The sequence below is a fragment of the Mercenaria mercenaria genome, chromosome 6 (genome assembly GCF_021730395.1).
Source record: "Mercenaria mercenaria strain notata chromosome 6, MADL_Memer_1, whole genome shotgun sequence".
Classification (NCBI taxonomy): domain Eukaryota; kingdom Metazoa; phylum Mollusca; class Bivalvia; order Venerida; family Veneridae; genus Mercenaria; species Mercenaria mercenaria.
The window spans coordinates 56,030,250-56,051,053 of NC_069366.1; the positions used below are offsets into that span (position 1 = coordinate 56,030,250).

At 36.0% G+C, this 20,804-nt stretch overlaps 1 protein-coding gene across 8 annotated transcripts in view; it reads left to right on the forward strand.

Annotated features, from left to right (window-relative positions):
• The window catches only part of LOC128557762 (purine nucleoside phosphorylase-like), a 48,821-nt gene that overhangs the window by 19,965 nt on the left and 8,052 nt on the right, over nucleotides 1–20,804 (forward strand). For 7 of the 8 annotated variants that reach the window (XM_053545981.1, XM_053545975.1, XM_053545979.1 and 4 more), the window contains 5 exons: nucleotides 1,573–1,742; nucleotides 6,514–6,537; nucleotides 11,794–11,897; nucleotides 16,708–16,883; nucleotides 20,554–20,744. In XM_053545981.1, the coding sequence (XP_053401956.1) occupies nucleotides 1,573–1,742; nucleotides 6,514–6,537; nucleotides 11,794–11,897; nucleotides 16,708–16,883; nucleotides 20,554–20,744 (665 nt within the window). The remainder of the gene's footprint in view (nucleotides 1–1,572; nucleotides 1,743–6,513; nucleotides 6,538–11,793; nucleotides 11,898–16,707; nucleotides 16,884–20,553; nucleotides 20,745–20,804) is intronic. The other variant, XM_053545980.1, reaches the window with a different exon arrangement.

Sequence of the window (20,804 nt, forward strand, 5' to 3'; positions counted from 1 at the left end):
GACCATTATAGAATAGATAAATGTTGTATTAACCATCATTAAGAGACCATCATTTTCCCTTCCCCACGTGGTCTCTTGATGCAAGTGGTACTGTCAACATTAACCCCCTCACTCCTCCACACACCCCACATTACACCCCCCTCGCCTCACCCCCCCATCCCCGCCCCCAAATAAAAGCAAGAAAAACAACAACAACAAAAAATCAATGTCATTACTCATCTGTATTTCTGTCATTACTCATCTGTATTTATGTAGTGTTCCATACCTCATGTTTTTATTTCGATGTAAATGAGATGTGGAACCAAAATTTGTAGTCCTGTTTGATGCCATATAACCTATACTGTGTTGGTGTGCCGTAAAACCCAAACAAATAAATAAAGTATTTATGTAGTTGAAACTTTAAAAATCTTCGTGTTAGAAAACAGTGGCCCTATTTGAAAGTAATTACTCAGATATTTTCTTTGCGGTACCCTCTACCAAAACTGTTCAAGCAAGCTGTGAAAGTTGGGTGAGTGATCTAGAGCCATCATGGCCCTCTTGTCAGTATAGACCACCTGTATTAAATAAGGAACACTTTTTGGCTTATTCAGGTGTCGTCTTAATATACAATTATAGTGGTTGTATTGTATATACAACTGAATACTGAGACACATATTTGTTGGAATACATAGTATGTAACGTTAGTTGTATGGTTAGGTCAAGGATTTTGAAATTATTGACAACTTCTCTGTCTGTCCCATTCTCCTTTTCGAGTTAATACTGTGACCCAGTCCTTTTGTTAGCAAACATGTTGTGAAATGTATTTTTGTGCTTCAAAAACAGATGAGAGCTGTAGTGGGTTGTATGCGACCCAGGAGTTGTGGGTTTACATCCCACTATTTTGGGGGTCACTGTCTACTAGCATCATATCAATAAAACATAATAAACTTCTTAATTATCAGTCTCATTAAAACCATCTCCTATTAAATGCTACACATTGGATCTGGAGACAACCTATAGAGGGTCACGTTCAGACGACCTTTCTGCTAGCCAATCAGAACCTTGCTTTCAACATTTTGAATTGAAAGTGAAAGTAGAAGTTATAAAAAAAAATCTGTATTCATCCTTGTTGGGCTCCAATTTTTGATATGTGATTATCACAGGTTTATAATCCTTACGACGACCACATCTTGTAATTTCTAAATTGTGACGCAATAAAATAAAAATAAAAAAGAAGATAATTTCATTATGGCTGTATCCGCACCTAGGAACAGCACATTGTGGTCTGTTTTGTGTTTGAATGTTTGTGCCATTTTGAAGGTTAAGCCAAATGTTTGTTGAAACAAGTTGTCTGATTGGTTCAAATAAAAATAGATTGGTGTAAATAAAAATAGCAATATTGGAAATCTGATTACACAAGAAGATGAATTTGAATGGGCAGCCGTCAGATCTTTATACGAAGTCGGATTATTTAATTACATGTATTTATTTTATCCTAGAATTTAAAAAAAAACACTAAAATTTACGTTGGCGAAATTTAATGATTTCACAGTTTGCTGCTTTCAAATAAAAATTGGTAATCTGGTATTTCAGGTATGCATATGAAGATGTGGAGAGGATAGCACGGTCTGTACTAGGCAGGGTGAAAAGTCGCCCCCATATAGGCATTATTTGCGGGTCTGGGCTAGGTGGACTTGCAGACATGCTTAAGGATGTAGAGATTATTGAGTATGCAGATATTGAAGGTTTTCCAGTCAGCACAGGTAAAAGCAAAATAATTCAGTGTTTTTTCATCATCTCTGGTAAATTAGCTTCTAGACTGTTTTATATTATGTTTTATAATAAAGTATATCCTCTGCCAATGACACTTCTTTATCAGAGGAGCATATATACCACCCTCGAAAGGCAGGTATATTTATTTCCTTTATATAATATTCTAGGGCTGTCATCGATAGAAACGATATCGATGTATCAACGATATTTTTTTGTCGATCGATTATCGATTCCCATTTTCAAAAATCGATATTTTACAGAGAGAAAAAACTACCCAAATAAACACTCAGACCCTAAAAAACAACTAAAGTTCACAAAATTGTAAATTTGGATAAATGCAAAAAAAGGAGTGAAGGCAAATAAAATGAAAGATGTTATTAATTTTTATGTATTTCTTTATTTTATAAATACAAATACACACAATCAAACAGAAATATGGAAAGTAGGCAATAAAACTACAATAGCATTTACAGGAAGGTATATAGTATGCATTGAACAAATAGGTCGTTAATCTAACTTAATAATCAATATATCGATGTATCGTCGATATTTGTCTTCTGATATATCGGTATCGCGGATACGCCTAAGACCCAATCAATGACAGCCCTATAATATTCATAGTAAATTTACTTCTCAAGAATACAAACCTATATGTGACAAACATGTATTAGGTGTTCATTCTTCAGAGGATGTACTGTACTTTTTATCCCAACTGTAGTAAATGTAGCAAGTCTATATTCTAAGTTCAGCATCTTAACATGTCTACACTTAGAAAATACTAGGTTTTGTCTCTTTGAAGCATTATTTGAAGAAAATTATTTTTAAAAAAAATGAAATTTTATATCAACATTTATAAAATCAGTCTAGTGGCTAGTCTACCGAGTCAGTGTTTTGTGGGTTTTTATGTATAACAGTCATAACCAGTAATTTTACAATAGGGGGTAAATAACCATGTGTTTCTTGAAGTTTGAAGTATGGTGTACATCTGTTGAGGTATAAAATATGTAAGGTGGGGTGGGGGAGATTTTATGTTGTAGGTCTGAGATCTGAAACACAAAGGTAGTATTGCTGGGCCATATTGCCTTAAGAAAAAACAGGTTTTCAAGTAGTCCAACTTTTTTCTACTTTTCCTACTTTTTAGGTCTGTTCCTACTTTTTTCCTTTTTTTGAAAAAAACTCCTACTATTCCTACTTTTTTATCTAAAGAAGAAAAATATGTTAACAACTGTTTTTAGTCTATTTGTATAATGAATTTTGTTACATAATGTAAGGACTGATGGTGTACTGGTGAGGCTCTAGAGACCTTTGATATGCTGCTGGTGACCTCTTATGCATGCAGAAACCTGCTGACAGTTCATTATGTGAGTTGAATACAGACCTTGATATTGGAGCATAAGAGGTTGCAGGTAGCTATGTATAATGGGGACCTCAAAGCATCATGAAAATAGGAAAACCTTATATATTGTGCTGCTGTGTAATTGTGAGTAAATGTACAAGATTAAGGCCCAGATCAAGGGCTGGAAAGAAGAGGGTGCCATGCCCCCCACCCCCTCCCTTCCCCCAGTTTGCTGAGAAGTGACCTATACTCATCAGAGTTGCACCCAACTATTTTGGCTGAGGATTAATGTTTTCTCAAAATTTAGACCGAAAAGTGCACCAGAGGCCTCCATTTCATACCTATATTTCAAAATTTTCCAGGAGAGCACACTGACCCACCTTAAAAAACTGGGATACCTCCTCCCATACCTCAAAATTTAGACTCAAAAATGCACCAGGGCCCACCATATTATACCTGTATTTAACAATTTTCCAGGGAAAGAGCCCCCCTGACCCCACTAAAATGAATGGGATACTTCTTCCTATACCTCAAAATTTAGACAAAAAATGCACCCAGAGCCCACCATTTCGTACCTGTATTTCAAAATTTTCCAGTGGGGAGAGCCCTCTGCCCCCCCCCCTAAAATGACTGGGATACCTCATCCAATACCTCAAAATTTAAACAAAAAAAATGCACCAGAGCCCCACCATTTCATACCTGTATTTCAATATTTTCCTAGGGGACAGCCCCCTGACACCCAACCCCACCCCTGAAAGAAGGGTAGTACCCATCCAGTACTTCAGAACTTAGAAATTATATCAAAAATATTCAGGGAGAGACCCCACTCATCCTTACCCCAACTTGGACAGAGGCCCCCTCCCATACCTACCCCCTCTTGGCGCTATGCACTTCACTGGTGATGCTTTTGTTCTAAAACTGGCGAGTTTGTTCTCATAAGTTCCTACTATTTATCATCAGATTCCTACTTTTCTCCTACTTTTTTATATCAGAGACTCCTACTTTTCTCCTACTTTTTCATCAAAGTCACTTGAAAGCCTGGAATAAGAGAGGAAACCTTCATTAATTTTTAGCTTGACTATTCGAAGAATAGGGGAGCTATTCTACTCGCCCTAGCGTTGGCGTGAGCGTTAGCGTGAGCATGAGCGTGAGCATCACACAAATGTTAAAGTTTGCGTACCACCCCAAATATTTTCAAAGTCCATTGAGATATTGCTTTGATATTTTGCATACTTGTTTACCATCATGACCCCAGTCTCTAAAAAGGAGGAGGCAACTCTATCAAGCATTTTGACTGAATTATGGCCCCTTTTCGACTTAGAATAAATGTTAAAGTTTGCGTACCACCCCAAATAATTTCAAAGTCCATTGAGATATTGCTTTCATATTTTGCATACTTGTTTACCATCATGACCCCAGTCTGTAAAAAGGAGGCGGCAACTCTATCAAGCATTTTGACTGAATTATGGCCCCTTTTCGATTTAGAATATGCTTATTGTAATGTTATAGTTTTACTCAAAGCTTACATTATACTATCATTAGCACTGAGAGTAGTCGAGCGCACTGTCCCCTGACGGCTCTTGTTTGTCTTTGGGATGGTTGCTTGATCTGTATATTTGTGTTTCTTGGACATTATCTTTGGGTTTTTCTTGTTTTCTTTAAAAAAAAAAACAAACTAACATGTCTTACTGCATTTTTAGGTCACCTGAGCCAAAGGCTCAATGTCCGTCGTCCGTCGTGTGTCATGTGTCCATCAACATTTTCTGAAAAAATCTTCTTCTTGAAAACCACTGGGCAGAATTACACCAAACTTCACAGGAATGATCCTTGGGTGGCCCCCTTTCAAAATTGTTCAAAGAATTGAATTCCATGAATGATCCTTGGGTGGCCCCCTTTCAAAATTGTTCAAAGAATTGAATGCTATGCAGAACTCTGGTTGCCATGGCAACCGGAACGAAAAACTTTAAAAATCTTCTCGTCCAAAACCACAGGACCTAGGGCTTTGATATCTGGTGTGTAGCATCATCTAGTGGTCCTCTATCAAAAATTTTCAGATTATTACCCTAGGGTCAAATATGGCCCCGCCCCAGGGGTCACATGGTTTATATAGACTTATATAGGGAAAACTTTGAAAAACCACATGGCCTAGGGCTTTGATATTTGGTATGTCGCATCATCTAGTGGTCCTCTACCAAGATTGTTCAAATTATCCCCCTAGGGTCAAATATGGCCCCGCCCCGGGGGTCACATGGTTTATATAGACTAATATAGGGAAAACTTTGAAAATATTCTTGTACAAAACCACATGGCCTAGGGCTTTGATATTTGGTATGTAGCATCATCTAGTGGTCCTCTAGCAAGATTATTCAAATTATCCCCCTAGGGTTAAATTTGGGGCCCCCCCCCCTTGGGGTGTCCCAAGCTTTCCATAGACTTATATAGGAAAACAAGTTTAAAAATCTTCTTGTCTGAAACCACAACACTTAGATCTTTGATATTTGGTTTGTAGCATTGTCTTATGGTCCTCAACCAAAATTGTTCAAATTCTACCCCTTAGGTGAAAAGAGGCCCTGCCCAGGGGGTCCCAAGTTTTATATAGACTTATATAGGAAAAAGCTTTAAAAATATTCTTGTCTGAAACCATACGACCTAGGCTTTTGATTTTTGGTATGATGCATTGTCTAGTAGTCCTCTTCCAAAATTGTTCAAATTATGCCCCTGGGGTTAAAAGAGGCCCCGCCCTGGGGTCACTTAGTTATTATGCGAGTTATATAGGAAAAATATTAAAAAATCATCTGATCCTATTTCCAAGACTGTTTAATTATAATTACCTGATGACCCCAAGTAATATGATGTCACTTGACTGTGACCTTGACCTACTGACCTGCTTTCTTGTTTTTTAAGATACAGTCTTGAAATTTTGATGACATACACAGTTTTGCAAACAAATTGTAAAACTTTCATTGACCATGAATGTGACCTACTGACTTTCTTAATATTTTATCATCAGTTTGACATTTGAAACATGTAGCTTATATTACTCAGGTGAGCGATCCAGGGTCATCATGACCCTCTTGTTAAAAGTTTGTTTTTGTTAACAGTATTTCAATTAAGTTCTGAAGCCACTAAAATATATGATTACCAATGTTCCTGGATTCCATTAACAAATTAACCTGTTCAAAGCATTAACTGACAACTTCCTATAGAAGTAATGACCTTCAATGCATTGTTATCAGTGAATCATCAGAGACAACATGCCAGCAGTGGAGGCCCCTGTCAGGGATTCAAGCCTTTTGATTTACTGATTAGAAATTATGTGATCCATCTCTAACAGTTTCAATAACAGTCTTTGGAAATGAAATATAAATGTAGAGTATAAAAATTTACTAACATGTTTAACTAAACTCCTCTGTTTCCTTAACCAGGATCAGGATTGGATCATGAGGAAGGTAATAGCTTTGTTAAGGCTCTGGATTAGATCACTAGACCCCCCCCCCCACCCACCCCTCTACACACACACACACCCTCTGTGAAAAAGAGTTATCTTTATCCCGCAGTTGTCCTTTAATGGCTAGGATTTGTGGAGTTTTTTGTCGAGAATTCTCTTGTTAAGAGCTGTTGATGATCCCTTTTGCTTAAAGGGTCATTACATATAAGGTCAAGTAGTCAAGGTCATAGAGATATTGACATGAAATTTTCAATCAATAAATGCAGGATTGTGCTTATGGCCTTTAAACTTCATATTATGGTGTTTGCATGCATCAGTAGCTTCCCTAACACTTTGAACGAAAGTGCAGTGAATTCTAGGGCTACATTTGTACATTATAACAGCTACCTGATTTGATACTATGATTTAATTCCTATATTGGTCAATAACTGAACATATATTGCTCAGTCCCTTTAGGATGATATCATGTGGTCAGCAGGTGACCTCTCTTTTTTGGTTCATTTACCTAAAGTTCAAGGTCACAGCAAACTATATAACTGTTTATTATCCTTCTGCCTGGCCATTATGAGGAAGGGAATATGTGTTTTTGTAGTTTAAAGGTTTATACATATATTATGAAAGAATATTTGCAGGATTGTTTGCCAAGTATTATCACTAATGCTTTTGCATGCAGTTTGGACTAACCAAATGTAGACGTTTAATGACCTCCATTTTAGTGTACTTACTTGAATAACATATTTATAGGGCTATTTGAATTCACCTGTTTGTTGGTATTGATGTCCAAACATGGTTAACTTTTTCGATGTAAGCTTATATCTTAATGACCACAAGTGGGACTGGATTGAAACTCCACATACTTGTTCACTGTCATGATTCTGTCGGCACAGGTTCCATAAATCTTTTTTACTTTTTTTACAAAGTTATGCCCCTTTTTTACACCAATTGTATTGGTTAATTGTATCTCAGCAATCACTAGTGGGAAGGGTTAACTTGTTTACTATTATGACCTGACAGGCAGTGTGCAGGTTCCATAATTCTTGTTTGTAGTTAACAAAGTTATGCCCTTTTTTGACTGAGCAAGTGTTGGTAAAGTTTTTGTATGTATGCTGGAAACTCAGGAACCACATGCAGGCATAGAATCTGAAATTTCACTTACCTGTTTTCTGTGATGTTTGGCATGAAATACACAGCTGCTATTACCTGCTATATAACAAAGTTTTGCCCCTGTTTTGGCACTTTTTGTGACCCCCCCCCCATGAGTGGTGGGGGCATATAGATTTGCTCTTGTCCGTGCGTGTGTCCGTCCGAAGTTCGTGATGTGCCTAGCTCAAAAAGTATTTGATATAAATTGATGAAACCTTGCACGAGTCTTTATCATGATATGAACTTGCGCACCTCCTATTTTTCGTCTGGCTCTGCCCCCCATTTCCAGAGTTATGGCCCCTGAAATAGTAAAAAATGCACATTTTCACATTGTGACACACCTAGCTCAAAAAGTATTTGATATAGATTCATGAAACCTTGCATGAGTCTTTATCATGATATGAACTTGCACACCTCCTATTTTTTGTCTGGCTCCACCTCATATTTCCAGAGTTATGGCCCCTGAAATAGTAAAAAATGCACATTTTTACCTTGTGACGCGCCTAGCTCAAAAAGTATTTAATACAAATTTATTAAACCTTGCATGAGTCTTTATCATGATATGAACTTGCACACCTCCTATTTTTTGTCTGCCTCCGCCCCCTGTTTTCAGAGTTATGGCCCCTGAAATAGTCAAAAATGCACATTTTCACCTTGTGACGCACTTAGCTCAAAAAATATATGATATAAATGGATGAAAACTTACATGAGTCTTTATCATGATATGAAATTGCACACCTCTTATTTTTTTGTTGGCTCCTTCTCCTATTTTTAAAGTTATGGCCCCTGAAATAGTCAAAAAATGCACATTTTCACCTAATTATGTGCCTAGCTCAAAAAGTATTTAAGGTAAATTCATGAAACCTTGCTTGAGTCTTTATCATAATGTGACCTTGCACACTTGGTATTCTTCTTGAGAATCTTAGCGTTTATTACAGAGTTATGGCCCTTGAAATAGCCCAAATAGTGGATTTTTTGTTTGTGATGCTCATTGCTCAAAAAGTATATATGGTATAGAATAATGAATCCTTTTCATAAAATGTTTTTGAGGCTATACTCCATTAAGACTGCAAACATTTGAATTATTTCCCCTTATTTGTGACAAATGTACCAGTGGGGGCACATTCTAGTTTATCTTGTGAGGAATTCTGTACTCTATGATTCAAAGTTGTTGAACTTTGTACTTTTATTTGTAGATATCTATATTTCTGTAAAGTTAACCAGTTTTTGAATAGCTAAGTTCTGTCGACCTCAAGCAGCTGTTCACCCTCTGTTGATGGTGGAGGAACTGTCTTATGCTCATATGTGTGTCCTATTCTTGTAGATCTATACAAAAAGGTGATTTGTTGGACACAAAGGTGTGTAGGCAACTGTTCTCTAAGCTTTATGTGTAAAGATGAAAGAGAGTATAGTCATTCCAGTGTCATGTTCATAATTGTTTCAATTGTTTCAATTTCACATAGGTGGGGTTTTAATTAGTTGGCAAAAACATTAATTTTATCAGACTTGTTTTGTAGAAATGTGGGAACAGTATGTGAAGATTGCAGAGGTTTTTGTGAACACACAAAATAAAATTTATACAACTAGATGAAAATCAGTCACAAAATGTTTAAAATTCAAGTAATTCAAGAAATTTTATAGATTTTAGCCAGGTGTTTGGCCCGGCTGAAAGGGCCTGGCAATGTTCCCACAATTTAACTTTTTTGAAGGGTTTCACCTTGATTTGCTTGTAAATATTCCACAAAGACATAACGTACATGCAAGGAAAACATAGTGGTACTGATGTTTTGTTTTGATATGTGCATGTTTATAGGGTAAATTATGTCCTGTTAACCACAATGTAACCTGTAACCTAGATGGTGCATGATTGACATTTCGGTATTAACCCTGACCCTGCCAAAAAATTTTATAATGAACTTGGCCATCTTTCAATTTGGACAGTACCATTAACTGAGAAAAGGGGTGCTTACCAAAAAGATACTGACTGAATGGCGAAAATGAATGTGCAGGCTGATCATGATCTACAGTGGTCGCAAAAGCAGTACAATCGTGTCCAGCATGATAAAGATTAAAGGGACTAACCCACACATTTTAGGCGAAATCCATAAAAAGTGACTACTCTGAAAGTGACTAGTGGTACAAACTTATTGACAAGATTTTTACAAGATATTCTTATAATACATTCCATTCCAAACTTGGTGGAAACGAACATTACGTGTTGAAAAATTTCACCTAAACTTTGGGCGTGTAGCTTTAAAACATTCAACACAGCAGGATATATCATGACAGATTTATTTATTTTTCTTTGGTGTAACAGTACATACTAATAAACTTTGATAATGTGGCAGTTGACCTCAATACAATTGACACTGTTTATTTTCCAATACAGGTAAATCCAATAATTTGCTTTACAATAGATCTTTGAACACCCCTGGACTTATTGGACTCAACTGCCACATTATCAAAACTTATTAGTATGAATCCGGTCGAAATGACACATTATCACAATACTTTCAATGTAATATGTAGCTATAAAACAGTAATGGCGACATGTTATTATTCAAGTTCTCTTGATATTAACAATAATTTTGCAGTGTTTTGTGGGGGAGGGGGGTATGCAGTTGATAAATACATTACATTCAAATTCAACAAAATATAAGTAATTTTTTTTTGTAAATCAGTTTGAAACAGTGTCAGATATATTCATTATAAATTATGGCATTTATAATGCTTTGATTTTGATTACATGACAGAAAATAGGTGAATTTATGAGTTAAAGAGTTTTGGTGAAATAACTAAAGAAGCATTTTTAAAATTTTCACTTTCCCATTATTTCCAACTATGGAATAGTTTTAAATTATTGCAAAAAAAAAAAACAACAACCGGATTTGATTATGTGTCATATTTGACATGGTACAGTAGAACCTGTCATACCTGTCATTTGCTGGTATCTATAGAAGGTGTGGGACAATAATGCCAGTTATAGTGAATATATTTTGCATTTCATTTATGTTATTTCTTGTTTTTCAGTGGATCATTTAAATATTACAGCAAAAATGTATCTGATATTTTCACAGCGGAAAACATTAAATACATTTTTCAGTGAAATGGAAATAAACTTTAAAGCGGAATGAAATGAGTTTTAAATGATTAGGAATATTTAAAAAGATACATACTTCACTAAAGTCAAAGGTGTGCATAATTACTGCACAAACATAAAAAATGTGCACCTACCTAACAAAATGAAGTAGCTGTCAGTCTTATGGAACTGTGATGTCATGATATTGCAGATAAGGTTACTTTTGTAAAATGGGTAAAATCTTGTTTGAACCACTGAAAAGATTGGTAATTATGAAAATAAAATGACAGTTTGTGTTTCAGTGATGTGTAAGAAGAAAACATCTTTAACTCGTGAACATCATATTTTATTCTTTCACTCGTGGCTTCACCTATCTTGAAAATATTGTGTATGGTCACAGTAGTGTCTACTCAGTGAAAGCTTATATAGTCGTACATGCCTGCCAGTGTAGGACAGGGTTTTACCTACCGCAGGGATAGCATGAAATGAGAAACCAAGTTATACCAGGCTGCCATTCACAGGCAGACATGTAAAATCTTCTTTTTTTTTTTGTATATCACTTTAAAAATAGATAGATTCGGGTCCGATGTCATAAGATGCTCAATACTATAGTGAAGGAACTTAAGTGCACACTATTTTAGACTATGGTCATCCCGAGAGCAGGAAAGATAGGAATATCTAACCCTGGCACATGATCAGACAATTGTACACTTTCTCTGCCAGGGGGAAAATATATTTTTCCATCACTGAAACAAAGATTGGTTTTCCTCCATATCTTTTAAAGGATATACAGTCGAACTTCGTTCTCTCGAACTCAACGGGACAAGTAAAATTTGTTCGAGTTATTGGTAGTTTGAGCCACAGAAAAATATTTATTATAAAAATATTATGCTGGGACCGGACGATAAGTTTGGCCAACGGGTTTGTGTACAAATTATCCGAGTACGAGCAAACGAAGTTTGACTGTAAAGTTAATGTGAAGAGGAAGACAGTATTCCTGTGTAGAAAGAGTACAGTAGATGTTGTTGTTTATAGTTCCAGGTCATGCAGGCAGGCTAGTGTTTGGTACATTAAAAGGACGCCAGGTGGTCCTGATGCAAGGAAGAGCCCATTTATATGAGGGATATGATGTTCACAAGGTTTGGTTTCTACTTTAAACATTCATGTATTTGATGTATTTATTTAGATTTGTGTTTCATTTGATGTTTGATTAATACCGTGTTTAAAGGGACTTTAACATTACATGTTTTCATTTCTAAAAAGAATTTGATCTTCTTTTTGTCATAGCTTAATTATGCATTTATTCACAATTAAGAAAATCATTTTGTTAATCAGTAAGTCATTAAAGTTTTTGCCATAATCAAAGGTGAAACATCTTAAGTGCAGAACAATAAAGAGAATTTGTAGTCACAAAAGAATAGCTTGTCCTTAAATCACATAAATGTTTCAGATTCTCAGGTTCTTCTTTCCTGTGTCAGTTGATCCTTCTTCAGGTTAGCTCAGTAGACAGGACGCAAAACTGTCAATTTAGAATTTTATTGTCCGAGCCCCAGAGTCACAGGGGAATGTTATCCTTGACTTGTTGACAGAAGACATTATGTCTTAAGTCTTGTCCGCCACCTCTGATTCATGTGGAGAAGTTGTCAGGTATTTGTGAAGAGCAAGTCAGTTCTTGTATGGAATCCAAGAACACAGGTTAAATTAACCGACCACAGTTCAGTAAATATGCATTTCTGTTCAGAATTGGGGTTTAAGCCAATTTAGACAAACAAATGTTTAGTTTTAGACAAACAAAAGTTTAGTTTTAGAAATGAAATAAGATGGGAGACCTGTTTTATGTTAGACTTGGAGCAATTATGCAAAGATATATTACTGATTACCAGTACAATAATGAAAAACAACAAAGGAAATTTTTACCGAGAAAGAATCTACCTTTTCAGATAGTGCTTTAATAGTTATCTTTATACTTTTAGCTCACCTGAGAACAAACTATTCTTAGTTGGCTTTTAAGATTGTTGCATGTCTTGTCCATCCACTTGTCATATGCAATGCCTTTAAAGAGCATCCCCTAAACCACCAAGCAAGTTTCAGTCAAACTGCTTAGAAATTTGCCTGTTTTTGTCCCCATTTGAGCCTCTAACAAGATTATTCAGAATTTTATTATGCATCAGAGAAGACATTGCCGCAAGAGCTAAAAAATATAGTAATACAGTGAAACTTATTCGAGAGACCGAGTGTGTTAAGGGACCACTTGCATTAAAAGACCACTTTTTAGCTCACCTGCTCAGGTAATTTTTGTGATCACTCGATGTCCGTCGTCCGTTGTCTGTCTGTCTGTCTGTCTGTCTGTCTGTCTGTCTGCCGTCTGTCAACATTTAGCTTGTGTATGTGATAGAGGCTGTATTTTTCATCTGATCTTTATGAAATTTGGTCAGAATGATAACCTTGATGAAATCTAGGCCGAGTTCGAAAATGGGTCATCTGGGGTCAAAAACTAGGTCACTGGATCAGATCAAAGAAAAACTTTGTGTATGCAATAGAGGCTGTATTTTTCAATAAGTCTTCATGAATTTTTATGGTCAGAATGATAACCTTGATGAAATCTAGGCCGAGTTCGAAAATGGGTCATCTGGGGTCAAAAAATAGGTCACTAGATCAAATCAAAGAAAAACCTTGTGTATGCGATAGAGGTTGTATTTTTCAGTTAGTCTTCATGAATTTTGATCATAATGATTACCTTGATGAAATCTAGGCCGAGTTCGAAAATGGGTCATCTGGGGTCAAAAAATAGGTCACTAGGTCAAAATAAAGAAAAACCATGTGTATGCGATAGAGGCTGTATTTTTCAATTAATCTTCATGAATTTTGGTTAGAATGATTGCTTTGATGAAATCTAGGTCAAGTTTGAATATTGGTCATCTGGGTTCAAAAACTAGGTCACTAGGTCAAATCAAAGCAAAACCTTTTGTATGCAATAGGGGCTGCATTTTACACTGGATTTTCATGAAATTTAGTCGGAATGGTTGCCTTGATGAAATCTAGGTCAAGTTCGAATATGGGTTGTCTAGGGTTTAAAACTAGGTCACTAGGTCAAATCAAAGAAAAACCTTGTGTATGCGATAGAGGCTGTATTTTTCAATTGATCTTGATGAAATTTGGTCAGAATGATAGCCTTGATGAAATCTAGGTCAAGTTCAAATATGGATCATCTTGGGTCAAAAACTAGATCACTAGGTCAAATCAAAGAAAATACTTGTTTATACTCGAGGTTTTTGCTACAATTTGAATGATAATTGATCAGAATATTTTTTTCCATGAAATCACTAGGTCAAACATGTTTGCACTGTTATGTTGTGTTATGGTGTGTTTTTCAGGTGAGCGACCTAGGGCCAACTTGGCCCTCTTGTTAATTCCCTGCCACCAGTGGTGGAGGGTTATAGGAATGGTCTCTGTCCATCCTTTCGTCCTTCCATCTTCCGTCCTTCCGTAACATTTGGTGTCCTCTGTATCTTCTAAACCCCTTGAAGGATTTTCATGAAACTTGGGTCAAATGATCTCCTCATCAAGACAATGTGCAGAACCCATGAGTCAGCCATGTTGGCTCAAGGTCAAGGTCACAACTCAAGGTCAAAGGTTTGAGCCTTCCATTTTGTGTCCGCTCTGTATCTCCTAAACCCCTCGACTGATAATCATGAAACTTTGGTCAAATAATCACCTCATCAAGACGATGTGCAGAACCTATGAGTCAGCCATATTGGCTCAAGGTCAAGGTCACAACTCAAGGTCAAAGGTTTGAGCCTTCCATTTCATGCTTGCTCTGTTTCTCCTAAACCCCTTGAAGGATAATCATGAAACTTGGGTCAAATGATCGATTCATGAAGACAATGTGCAGAATTCATGAGTCAGCCATGTTGGCTCAAGGTCAAGGTCACAACTAAAGGTCAAAGGTTTGAGCCTTCCATTTTGTGTCCGCTGTGTAATCTCCTAAACCCCTTGAAGGATAATCATGAAACTTGGGTCAAATGATCACCTCATCAAGACGATGTGCAGAACCCGTCAGTCAGCCATGTCGCCTCAAGGTTAAGGTCACAACTCAGGGTCAAATGTTTGAGCCTTCCATTTTGTGTCCGCTCTGTGTATCCTAAACCCCTTGAAGGAATTTCAAGAATCTTTGGTCAAATGATCACCTCATCAAGACAATGTTCAGAACTCACGAGTCAGCCGTGTCAGCTTAAGGTCAAGGTCACAACTCTGGTTCAAATGTTTGAGCCTTCCATTTTGTGTCTCCTCTGTATCTCTTAAACCCCTTGAAGGATTTTCATGAAACTTGGGTCAATTTATCACCTCATCAAGACAATGTGCAGAACTCATGAGTCAGCCATGTTGGCTCAAGGTCAAGGTCACAACTCAAGTCAAAGGTTTGAGCCTTCCATTTTATGTCTGCTCTGTATCTCCTAAACCCCTTGGAGGATTATAATATGACTAAGGCTGTAATATTCCCCTTATCAAGACAATGCAGAATTCAAAATTCACCCCAGCCAGCTTAAGGTCAAGGTCACAACTCAAATGTTTAATGGTTCCACCCAATACCATCAACCCTTTCACTATCCATAACAGTGGCGGGGGATATAGCTGTCTTTCAAACTGCCTTGTTCAGTTCCCTTTTGTGTTTATAAAGAACAAATTACATTGTGTTAAGAGACCATTTGTGTTAAGAGACCACTTTCTGCTTTCCCTAAGGTGGTCTGTTACTGCAAGTTGCACTGTAAAATTTATGTACTTGTTCTCCAAAACCACTGGTTTGAGTTTGAAATTATAAATTTCACAGAATTGTTCCTTGGAGGACCCTATAATTATGAACTGTTTGAATTATTCCATGTTGTGAACACAGCTACAAGAGGGAGTTGTTACAGTTTCCTATAATGTATAATTATGTATATAGTTTTCCTGTATGTATGTAGTAGAAGCTCTAAAAATCTTTTTGTCCCAATGTGCAGTCTCAATTTCAAAATAACTCCAGAGACCTATTCCTTGCTTGACCCAGCACAAAAAATTGTTTAAACCAGCTGTGAAAATCAGGTGAGCAGTCTAGGGCCATCATAACACACTTGTTATTACACATATATAGTAAGGAGAATCTGTTTATAAATAAGATTTCATTAAAATGTGTGTACAAAAAGTTGACCTGAAGATCAATCAGTATAGAAAAATTGTGAAAAAAGAGCATAAAGAAATAATATGGCAAATTAAATGGCACCACATGTTGGGTTAAAGCTATCGATCCTGAACAATTTATTACCTTTACCCTATGTAGGGGGTTGAGTGGAAGAATGTTGTAACTCATCATATTGATTAAAGGATATACAATAGTTTTCTGTTCAGTCTACATTTTTAAATAAAATTACTTGAATTAATAAAATACAGTTACCAGTAAATAAATGAAAATTCTTTATCATTATGAGTATTACATTCAAGCATTTTTCAAAGTGGAAAAGAAAGGTGCATCACTTTGCCTTTCTCTAGAACCATCGTTTTGCCCTAAATTAGTAATCTTTGCTCTTCCGTTCTCCTAAAGTATAAGCAAAAATCCAAAGTGCTGTGTCAGTCAGAAGACTACCACCAATAATTCTTGAAACAACAGAGCTGTAATTATGCCTTTTAATGGAATGGACATGTACACTGGTCCATTGGTAATACTGTCAGACTATAAAAAACCAGGTGTTGTGAGTTCAAGCTCCTGTTCCTCCAACAAGAGAGATTGCTAATATTCTGTGTATGGGTGCTTTATGCCTGGCATGCTAAAAAACCATGGAAGCTTCTGGAATAAGAGTATTCAACTGTCCTACCACTGTGAAAGCTACTAACAGTCTTCCATAGGAGTTGCCCATAATGGGTTACCTGTGGTGACTATAAAGTTGCAAAATGTATTTTGTCACATACATATTTTAGATTATCCTGCCTGTACGAGTGATGAAGTTGATGGGGGTGAAGATCCTGTTTGTAACCAATGCTGCTGGCGGTATTAACCAGGACTTCAATGTAGGAGATATCATGATTATAAAGGACCATTTCAACATGCCGGGGTTCGCGGCAGTTAATCCTCTAGTGGGACCAAATGATGACAGGTAAGGGATGAGGTACAATCAGGACTTAAGGGTAACTTTAGGTGTGAGGTTATTTTTCATGCCACCGAAAAATTAAGGGCTGTTGGCTTATAGATTTGTCTGTGACTGGCTTTATGGAAGTTCTAAATTTTGGTAAATTTGATATATACAAGTCATGTTACATAAAAAATTATATGACGTTTATGAATTTCTTCTTGAAAAGAAACAATTTTGAATATCGAAATTTGCTGTATGTAAAAAAAAACAACATTCCACACATTCTGCAAAAGAAATTGATAGTGGAGGGATTAGGGATGGTAAAAAGGGACCCAATTAAAAAAAGTAATTTTTTAAGTGAATATACCTTTAGATAAAACATTTAGCAAATAAATTTTAATAGTTGTTACCAAAATAATGTAAATAACTTTAAAATTTACTTACGGTATATAAATTACTTATTCAGTTGTTTTAAAATAATATGAATGGGATGCGTTTATAAGGGGGAATATGGTAAATCATAACAAACATTGTTATAAAAAAGAAGGAACTTTTTATTTTTTCTTATCCAAGTTTTTAAAAAGAAAGCACAAAAGATGTTTTATTTGCTACAATTTGGAGACCATTGTATAGTTGATAGTTTTGAATGCAAGTATATGGAGCTTATCACTTGGTATACGTAAGTTTCACATGATCTAAAAAATCTATTTATACTGTTTGAAAATGTCATGTGAAACAATTTATGTATACATTTTGCAAAGTTATATAACTTAGAAAATTGTCCTATTCAAAATCTTCAAGGCATGATGCCATGAAGTACAGTTTGTGGGTAAGAGATATGCCATTAAATGTTGTTTTCTTTGTTCAGACAGAACTATAATATAAATTTCAAACATTTTATTATGATATAAAAATTAGCCATTTTATCATGCTTGTTAGCATTTATTTATCATGACACATTGAATTATTTAGTGCTCTTTTCTTGTTGTTCAAAAGTGCTTAAATGCAGCATGAGATTGTAAATTTTTATTTGTTCCATATCGTTACTTTATAACAATGATTCAGCAGGGTTTCAGAAATCCCATGTCCGGAGCCCGGGGGCTACAAGAAAATTCTGTCGGGCTACTAATTTTTTTCAGAGCGTGCCCGGCGGGCTACCGTGAAACTCCATATCGAGTAGCCCGGAAATCCATAATCCAGTCTTCAAATATAATTTTGATAGTTAATCCCCTTGTTTATCAAGAGATACATGCCCGAGGCTTTAATTATCTTAACACCTACTGTCACAATCGGCAAACAATTAACCATTTAATCGTACCCGCAGGCAAATGTTTACAAAAACATGTGCAAGATCGCTTTTAGACTGATCCAATAACATCAAAGTCGCTGATAGCTATTGTTTAAAACAATATGCAAACCAGTCTGAAAATAATGTCATTTTAGCGCCACCTGCCAAAGTGTACTTTCAGTTTCGCTGACCTCAGTATTTATCAAGCGATCAGAATCGAAAGACAAATATTTGATATTGAGGCAGTTTAATGCTTACACTGATTGTTTATGCTTTTTTTCAATTTAAATACTTGCCTAACCTGCAAAAAAATCGACCATGATTTTGCAAAATATCAGGAAAGTATACAGAATTTTGGCCAAACATAAATTCGGATAAGTGAATAGAGTGTCAAGAAACTGAGAGACGTTATATACGCGGTTCTAGTCCATTTATTAAACCAGGCAGATGTTTAGAATCAGACAGGATCAACTTTAAATAATTTTGAGATAAATTACAATTCATACAGCTAATTAAGTAAGTTCTAAGGAATTTGCAAGTTTATGAAAATTGATTTGCATTCCTTTTTAGCTCATCTGATTTTTTTAAAAAAAAGATGAGTTATTTCACACTTAGAGGGTGTTGCGTCGGCTGTGCATGGTTAAGTTTTATGTAAGTCATCTTTTCTCCCTTTAAACTATCAAAGTTCATTGCTTTTGAAACTTGAATATGTTCACCATATAAGCTGACCCGTATAGCAGAACATAACTCCATCTGCTTTTTGCAAGATTTAAGCCTTTTACTTAGAAAATACAGATTTTGTTAAGTTTATGATGTTAGGTCAACTTTTCTCCTAAACTATCAAAGCTTTTGCTTTGAAACTGGAATACTCTGGTTTACCATCAAAGGGTGACCCTGTACATCAAGAAGCATAACTCCATCTTGCTTTTTGCAAGATTATTGCCCCTATTGGACTTAGAAAATCAGTTTTTCTTGGTTTAAGTGTTTTGTTAGGTCAAACTTTTATCCTAAACTATTCAAAGCTATTGCTAAAACTGCAACACTTGTTCACCATCATAAGTGACCCTGACAGCAAACCATAACCCATCCTGCTTTTGCAAATTATGCCCCTTTTGGCTTAGAAAATATCAGATTTCTGGTTAATTGTTATGTTGTTTAGTGAACTATTCTCTTAAACTACAAAGCTATTGCTTTGAAACTTGCAACACTTTTGACATTATGACTACCTGTACAGCAAAACATAAATCCATCCTGCTTTTGCATATTATTGACCCTTTATTCCGGCTTAGAAAATAATTTTCTTGGTTGAGTACTAATTTAAGTCAACTTTCTCATAAACTATCAAGCTATTGCTTTAAAGATTAGGTCTACCCGTTTTCACCACATAAGCGGACACTGGACCATCAAGAAACAAACTTAACCCTTTTGCAAAATATGCCTTTTTGACTTAGAAAAGCAAGGTAGGACAATATTTCTATACACAAAAAAAATTTCAGATGGACCGTACAGCACCCGCAAGCGTGCCTCTTGTTTAGCCATGTTGCAAATAATATCAGGAGTACTCCTGATAAATTTGCTCATTTAAAACAATGTAGGTTTTATCATTTGTAAAATGGAAAAGGAGTAATGATTATTGCTATTTAAGAGAACAAAATTGATGACAATGTGTATGCTAAAATTAACGAAAACTCTAAATAATTAAACATTCATCCACTGTAGTATATAAGCACATAGTAAATAAACCGAAATGGCCATTGTCAAATAAACTTAAATGTTCGGGCAACTGTCAGACGTCTGTGCCTAGAATAATACGCGAAGGGGCACCACCATGAAAATTTTAAAACTATGTTGGTGTGCCTTTAAAACCCACAAGAAACAAAAACATTTATAAGGAACTTGATCTATTGTAATGTTTTAAGTAAACAAAGTTCAGTATTATAAATTGCACTGTAACAAAGCTTGCAGATAACAAACATATTGCACTGGTTTGAAGGAGTTTTAACAACAAGGGTTACTGGAAATATGATTTCTAAGAATATTTTATCAAATTTCCAAGCCCTAATTTACTTGTTTACTTGAGAACTTTTTAACAATCGCAAGGCTATGGAATGTTTAAAGTAATCACATGCCGATTGTCAAGCGTGGGTTTGAAACCTAAAATTCCATAGGGTGTAAAATTCTTCCATGTGAAGACACCCTCAAGCTGGCTTACAAAAGATTAGTGGTTCTTACCCAGGTGCCCATCCTTGACAGAAATAATGCCAAGAGGGGCACCTAGGGCCGTCATCCATGATCAAAAGTTGAACACCTTATGACCTAAAGTATGTTTGTGTGATAGAAAAGAAAAGGACAGAAAAAAGTCTATATTAAATATGTTTAAACAAAAGTAAACCGCATTGGTTTCAGATTTGGACCGAGATTTCCACCAGCTTCACAGTGCTACAGTTCCCGCCTACGTAAGATTGCTAAGAGTGTTGCTGAAAGACTCGAGATGAATGATTTTATACGTGATGGGGTGTACTGTTTCCTTGGTGGACCTTCATTTGAGACAGTGACTGAATGCAGGTTTCTCAAAGTTGCTGGTGTAGATGCCACAGGTAATATTATGTTTAGTTTCATGCAGGAGCCAGCACGGATGTGTGGGCTGACATTAGTAA